Below are 8,235 nucleotides of genomic sequence, written 5' to 3' on the forward strand. Positions count from 1 at the left end.
GGCATCACTCTTGACATCCCTCAAGTGTCGCTTAAAACTTACTACAGAAATAAGTGACTCACGAGGTGCTGGTTGACCGTTCTCTTTTACCCCCATGCACAGTGAGTGGGCTAGTTGGGCTGCTCGTAGCGCCTGGGAACTCAGGTGTGACTCTTTACGCAGGTTTTATGTGTTTTTTTACAATCATCCTCAGTAATTCTCGACCATCCCTCTCCGTCAGTACATGAGATCTTGCTGGCCTTGACTTAGCTTTGGTCGTTCCTTTACATTTCCATTTCACAATCACATTAGCGACAGTCGACTTGGGCATCTTCAGAATGGTTGAAATGTCCCTGATGGATGTGTTACACATAAAACATCCAATGAGTAGTCCTAGTTCGAGATCACTTAGCTCCCCAGAGCAACCGAATCCGCAGTTACTGCGTCTCTACTGGCAACACACTGATCATATAGTGTATTCCACATTGTGGCTCAGTGCTAGTCGTCGGAAGACTGTTCTGTAGTACCTTCTCACACCTGCGTGTGGAAGAAGGCCGGTCGGAGTGGCCGTGCGGTTCTAGGCGCTATAGTCTGGAACCGAGCGACCGCCACGGTCGCGGGTTTGAATCCTGCCTCGGGCATGGATGTGTGTGATGTTCTTAAGTTAGTTAGGTTTAATTAGTTCTACATTCTAGGCGACTGATGACCTCAGAAGTTAAGTCGCATAGTGCTCAGAGCCATTAGAACCATTTTTTGTGGAAGAAGAAGGAACTGCTTAGGTCTTAAGAAGTTTTTAAAGGCTACCACAATTGTGAGAAAACTAACAGTTTCTCTGAAAATATCCGCAGCCGAAATCTGTTTCCAGATTTCGGTTCTTCAGTTTTCCAATAATTAAAAAAAGAATGAAACGAATTGCAGTACCTGTCTTGTTCAGATGTACGATGCAATACTCTTTCGGACGTGTTTGTGAAGGAACAGTGCACCGTATGTCTGAACAACACGGATACTGCAACCGGATAAGCGACATTCAATTAAAATGATCTCTTGTGCTGGAGAATATATAATGGATGTACATGTACAAGCTGCAGACATATCGGTGAAGACAGAACGAAGTTTAGTTCTCGTCGTACAGCGTGCTTGGATAGCCCAATGAGAAGGCGATGGCTTGCGATAACCGTGAAAAACTGTCCACCATATATCTGCACTGTCGTCATCAATTATACCTACAGCTGATGATTGTCCATATTCGCAACTCCGAATACATTTCATGTAATTATAGTGGTGTACTCTTCTCTCATAACTGGTATCAACAGGTATAACCACAATTTAAAATTAAAAGAAATTAAAAGTCATACGTAAAATGAAATACAATGGTGCATTATTCAGCACCATAGGGTCCTGAACCTGTAATGAGATTGTATGATTTTTTATTATTAGTATTTTATTTGTTTGTCTGGAGGCTAGCACAGGCGTACACGAGAGCGTCCTGACATGTAGTGTTACAAACTCAACAGAACAGTATCGCAATAACACATGAAGGTTAACCCTACTACTTCCAGAATATTTTGGATTTACTGAGTACCACTGTGGTCATAAACACCCCAGGTTGATTACAGGGGATATATTGGCCGTATTTTACTGATGTGACATAAAAACATGCATTACAGATGTTCGACGTCATAGTCATCATTCCATTTTCATAAATACAGTATTACATTAAATAAACAAAATAAAATTTAGATTGGGATGTTAGTGAATCCAGTGATACTCAGTGCAGTAATCGTTCAGAAATTTTAATGTATTGTAAACATAAAACTGAGCAATGTATCGCCAGATAAAAGTGATTCAAAGGGACTACAAAAAGGGAAGATCTATTATTCCAATATACTTACGAGCCGGCCGTTGTGGCCGAGCGGTTCTAAGCGCTTCAGTCCGGAACCGCGCGACTGCTACGGTCGCAGGTTCGAATCCTGCCTCGGGCATGGATGTGTGTGTTGTCCTTAGGTTAGTTAGGTTTAAGTAGTTCTAGGTTCTAGGGGACTGATGACCTCAGAGCAATTTGGACCATTTGAATATACACTCCCGGAAATTGAAATAAGAACACCGTGAATTCATTGTCCCAGGAAGGGGAAACTTTATTGACACATTCCTGGGGTCAGATACATCACATGATCACACTGACAGAACCACAGGCACATAGACACAGGCAACAGAGCATGCACAATGTCGGCCCTAGTACAGTGTATATCCACATTTCGCAGCAATGCAGGCTGCTATTCTCCCATGGAGACGATCGTAGAGATGCTGGATGTAGCCTGTGGAACGGCTTGCCATGCCATTTCCACCTGGCGCCTCAGTTGGACCAGCGTTCGTGCTGGACGTGCAGACCGCGTGAGACGACGCTTCATCCAGTCCCAAACATGCTCAATGGGGGACAGATCCGGAGATCTTGCTGGCCAGGGTAGTTGACTTACACCTTCTAGAACACGTTGGGTGGCACGGGATACATGCGGACGTGCATTGTCCTGTTGGAACAGCAAGTTCCCTTGCCGGTCTAGGAATGGTAGAACGATGGGTTCGATGACGGTTTGGATGTACCGTGCACTATTCAGTGTCCCCTCGACGATCACCAGTGGTGTACGGCCAGTGTAGGAGATCGCTCCCCACACCATGATTCCGGGTGTTGGCCCTGTGTGCCTCGGTCGTATGCAGTCCTGATTGTGGCGCTCACTTGCACGGCGCCAAACACGCATACGACCATCATTGGCACCAAGGCAGAAGCGACTCTCATCGCTGAAGACGACACGTCTCCATTCGTCCCTCCATTCACGCCTGTCGCGACACCACTGGAGGCGGGCTGCACGATGTTGGGGCGTGAGCGGAAGACGGCCTAACGGTGTGCGGGACCGTAGCCCAGCTTCATGGAGACGGTTGCGAATGGTCCTCGCCGATACCCCAGGAGCAACAGTGTCCCTAATTTGCTGGGAAGTGGCGGTGCGGTCCCCTACGGCACTGCGTAGGATCCTACGGTCTTGGCGTGCATCCGTGCGTCGCTGCGATCCGGTCCCAGGTCGACGGGCACGTGCACCTTCCGCCGACCACTGGCGACAACATCGATGTACTGTGGAGACCTCACGCCCCACGTGTTGAGCAATTCGGCGGTACGTCCACCCGGCCTCCCGCATGCCCACTATACGCCCTCGCTCAAAGTCCGTCAACTGCACATACGGTTCACGTCCACGCTGTCGCGGCATGCTACCAGTGTTGAAGACTGCGATGGAGCTCCGTATGCCACGGCAAACTGGCTGACACTGACGGCGGCGGTGCACAAATGCTGCGCAGCTAGCGCCATTCGACGGCCAACACCGCGGTTCCTGGTGTGTCCGCTGTGCCGTGCGTGTGATCATTGCTTTTACAGCCCTCTCGCAGTGTCCGGAGCAAGTATGGTGGGTCTGACACACCGGTGTCAATGTGTTCTTTTTTCCATTTCCAGGTGTGTACTTACGAGGTCACTTGGCCCCAGAGGTATTAGGATGAGAACAACAGCTGATGCAAGAAACCCTAACATTGGGTATCACAAGAAGTAGGAAGGAAGATTTTCATTGTTGTAGATGTTTCCTATAACAGCTCTTCAACGTATCATTTATTATTCTATTTTTATAAATGTTGTAGTCAAGAAGCAAACCTTTAAATTAAGTGCAAAAACGGTGACTAAATTTTAATGTCGACATAAAACTGTTCCGGGTGTGGTACCGCGCCATAATGTATAAAACTACTGCTGCTGGAGAATCTTTTAATGTGCTGTAATTGGTTGATTTATTCAACAGAAAGAGCTTCACAAATGGCGCAGGCAGTAACTAGTTAGTCCATTTCGGCCCTTATGCGAGCAGTTGTTCTGCATGGCATTGATTGACGGAGTTATTGGATACCCCCTGAGCGATGTTGTGTCACATTCTGTCCAATTGGCCCGTTGTCAAAATCCCGAGCTAGTGGCAGGGCGCTGCCAGAGTCCTTCAGGCATTCTCAACTGGGCAGAGGTCCAGCAACCTTGCTGGCCTAGGTAGGGTTCGGCAAGCAAGAAGACAAGTGGCAGAAACTCTCACCGTGTGTAGGCCAGTATCAGGCTATCTTGCCGAAAATGTAAGCCAAGGATTTTTTGCCAAGAAGGGTTACAAAACTGGACGTAGAATATCACCGACGTAACGTTTGCAGGGTGCCGCGGATGAAAGTCAAAGGGGTGCTGCTGTGAAAAGAAATGTCACCCCAGACTACCACTCCTGGTTGTACAGTCGTATGGCAGGTGACAGGTTAGTAACCTACCCATCCCTGGGTTGTCACCAGACACGTCTTTGCTGGTCATAGAGGCCTGGAATCTCATTAACTGGGGTAGAATCATCTCCAGTGACAGTCCTACTTTGGACTGAGCCCCGATGACCATCGAAGATGTGTCTGAAGACGCCCCTCAAGCGGTTGACTTTCACCCAGCATACGGCCTGTCAACCAGAGTGATGGTCTGGGGTGCTATTTCACCTGCATGCGAAAATTTTAGCAGCACGCTAGATACAATTACTGTGAGGTTTTTCTCACAGCGTATGAGACGTCTCAGCGTTTGGCTCTGGTTCGATCCTTACTACCGTCCCATGTAAAATTTTTGTATCATTGTTCGTTATGAGAAAAGCACATGAAGAACATGTCTGAACTGTATGCCCGCTTGAATTTGCGTGATCAGCTGCCTGATAGCCTAACTCCAATGCTAGTTAATCTGAAAGCAGCGCATTGTATAGAATGCTTCTTTTAAACGATTATTTCTTAGCACAAACTCCCCTACGACTCCCAAGCGTTCCATACCGTTTATGATTGTATATGAAGGTAGTATCTGTTCCAGAAAGAACGGATAACATTGATGACCGTGCAGTTGCTCCAGAATGAAATGATAATTAAATCGACACCAAAGCAGCAAGCAGGCGTTGATATAGATCATTGGGGACTTGCTCAAAATGTGTGCCCCGACCGCGACTCGAACCCGGGATGTCCTGCTTACATGGCAGACACTATATCCATCTGAGCCACCGAGGGCACAGAGGATAGTGCGCCTGCAGGGACTTACCTTTTGCGCGTTTCCCGTGAGACCCACATTCCCAGCATGTCTACACCACTACATTCGTAGTGCGCCTAATAGATGTTAACCCATCATACTCATTACTCGTTGCGGATTAATCTACCAAGACCCACACGAGTTGGGGCATAACGTGTGCGTTCGCACAAGAACGTCAATGGCAGGGTAGCCATATTTTAACTATATATGAGGGTGGTATCCGTTCCTGAAAGCCGGCCATTGTGGCCGAGAGGTTCTAGGCGCTTCAGTCTGGTACTGCACGATCTACAGATCATAAAATACATGCTAGACTCACAAGAATATTGGGAGCCAGGAACATATTTACCAGTGTAAGTACAATTAAATATTACTATTCATGCTATAGTCTGACACTCATAAATGTACAGCTAATGTCTCCTCTTGACGACTCTGCTTCAGTATCTATAGTGCATATAATTTTCCACATAAAAAAATTTCTCACTGTTATCAAATGGTTCAAATGGCTCTGAGCACTATGGGACTCAACATCTTAGGTCATAAGTCCCCTAGAACTTAGAACTACTTAAACCTAACTAACCTAAGGACATCACACACACCCATGCCCGAGGCAGGATTCGAACCTGCGACCGCAGCAGTCCCGCGGTTCCGGACGGCAGCGCCAGAACCGCTAGACCACCGCGGCCGGCTCACTGTTATCGATGTGCTGAATCTATACGTCCCTCGTGATAGTCATCCTCTCTAGTAATGCCATAACATAAACCATAGTAACTTTACTATACAATATATACACATTTTGCACAAACAGTGCAATTATCTTTTATATCTGTACAGCACCCGAAACATTTATCATATGCCTACACTCACACAGGTTATATGTCACGATGCTCGCCAGTCCTAGGAAAGCACTGTCTACCTTTTATTTCTTTGTACAGACGTGACATTCAGCCGCAATAAACTATTTTACACTGTTCGCCATATTGCACTGACAACTAAACCCCGCAAAGTGCCGTACATACCGGCAAATACTAAAGACACCTGCTCATTTACACTGTCCTCCCACTCGTGCCAGGAGCTTGCATATTAGTGAGTGAAACCTATCTCCAACTCAGTAATATATCAACATGTATCGTGTCGATGTAGTAAACATACAATTCCCATCCTCTAAACAAAAAATACTAAAAACTCCTCCCACAAAGGCCATGAAGGCCCAAAGGTACTGATTGGCTTCTGTGACATCCTCAGCCCACAGGCGTCACTATATGCGGATATGGAGGGGCATGTGGTCAGCACACCGCTCAGCCCGGCCATATGTCAGTTTCCGAGACCGGAGCCGCTACTTCTCAATCAAGTAGCTCCTCAGTTTGCCTCACACGAGCGGAGTGCACCCTGAATTCCTATCCTCTGCCATACAAAATCACCTCTTTTACATCAGAAAGTCCTCACTCAATCGAAGTCACTCTCAGAACTTATTTGCAAAGACAGACTCGTTTCCCCTCGGTAGAAACGTGCTACTGTTTCTGGTCCGGACCTGCCTGCTTGCTTGCTTTTCTACACCCATCTCCAGACTCTGGGATTACAAGAACACACCTATTTTCGCCATAATATTATATCATTTTCACCGTGCTTCTCGATATCAAGCGCAGGTTGAATGTGTATGATGTCTTTAGGTTAGTTAGGTTTAAGTAGTTCTAAGTTCTAGGGGACTGATGACCTCAGATGGTAAGTCCCATAGTGCTCAGAGGGATTTGAACCATTTTTTGTTCCCGAAAGAACAGATACGACGGGGAACGTGCAAGGGAGAAGTCCCTGCAGGCGCACTATCTTCTGTGCCTTCGGTGACTCAGATGGATAGAGCATTAGCTAAGTAGGTAGGATATCCCGGGTTCGAGTCCCGGTCGGGGCACACATTGTCAACATGTTGCTAATGTTGTACCGGGTGATCAAAAAGTCAGTATAAATTTGAAAACTAAATAAATCTCGGAATAATGTAGATAGAGAGGTAAAAATTGACACACATGCCTGGAATGAAATGGGGTTTTATTAGAACCAAAAAGAAAAACAATGTATTGCTAGACGCGTGAAAGATCTCTTGCGCGCTTCGTTTGGTGATGATCATGTGCTCAGCCGCCACTTTCGTCATGCTTGGCCTCCCAGGTCCTCAGACATCAGTCCGTGCGATTATTGGGTTTGGGGTTACCTGAAGTCGCAAGTGTATCGTGATCGACCGACACCTCTAGGGATGCTGAAAGACAACATCCGACGCCAATGCCTCACCATAACTCCAGACATGCTTTAGAGTGCTGTTCACAACATTATTTCTCAACTACAGCTAATGTTGAGGAATGATGGTGGACATATTCAGCATTTCCTGTAAAGAACATCATCTTTCCTTTGTCTTACTTTGTTATGCTAATTATTGCTATTCTGATCAGATGAAGCGCCATCTGTCGGACAGTTTTTGAACTTTTGTATTTTTTTGGTTCTAATAGAACCCCATGTCATTCCAAGCATGTGTGTCAATTTGTAGCTCTCTATATACATTATTCCGTCATTTATACAGTTTTCAAATTTATACTGACTTTTTGATCACCCAGTATATCAGTGCCTGCTTGCAACTAGGGTGTCGATGTAATTATCATTGTTTCTGATTACCCTGCACATTGCCGATGCGCTTATAGGGTGATACTGACCTCGGTGCTGATAGGAGGGTTAAGTGATGACTACAGCTCTGCTCCACTTTTCAGGGTTTCTTCGTAGCACTGCTCTACTGCTTCCTGAACGCGGAGGTGGGGACGGAGCTGAGCAAGTCGTGCTCGTGGTGGTCGAGGCGGCGCGGCAGGGCCGGCGGCGGCAGAGGCGGCGGCGCGATGAACGGCGTGCTGGGCGGCGGCCGGCTGTCGGCGGCGCACCACCGCACCTCGTGCTACTCGCGCACCTCCTGCACGTCGCTCAGCCTCGCCGCCAACAACAACGGCGCGGCCAGCCGCGGCAAGGAGCGCGATGCCGGCCGGGCGCGCGCCGCCGCCGCCGGCTGCCCGGGGCCGCGCGGCTCCCTGCACGGCCTCCTCGGAGACGCCCCCAGTCCCTGCCTCCCACACGCCGCTGGCGGCTACAGCCGTGCTGTACGTTCTCCTCAATTCGTGTCTTAACTATACCGTCTA

The 8,235-nt window shown here is 47.6% G+C and overlaps 1 protein-coding gene across 1 annotated transcript in view; it reads left to right on the plus strand.

The window, feature by feature from the left end:
- Positions 1-7,980, plus strand: part of LOC126241582 (parathyroid hormone/parathyroid hormone-related peptide receptor-like) — a gene marked incomplete at its 3' end in the record, with an annotated part of 617,417 nt that extends 609,437 nt beyond the window's left edge. Inside the window, exons 14-15 of the mRNA XM_049948022.1 lie at positions 7,819-7,931; positions 7,974-7,980. Coding sequence (XP_049803979.1) covers positions 7,819-7,931; positions 7,974-7,980 — 120 coding nt within the window. The remainder of the gene's footprint in view (positions 1-7,818; positions 7,932-7,973) is intronic.
- Positions 7,981-8,235: the final 255 nt, after the last annotated feature.

This window comes from Schistocerca nitens, chromosome 1, assembly GCF_023898315.1.
Source record: "Schistocerca nitens isolate TAMUIC-IGC-003100 chromosome 1, iqSchNite1.1, whole genome shotgun sequence".
Taxonomy (NCBI): Eukaryota; Metazoa; Arthropoda; class Insecta; order Orthoptera; family Acrididae; genus Schistocerca; species Schistocerca nitens.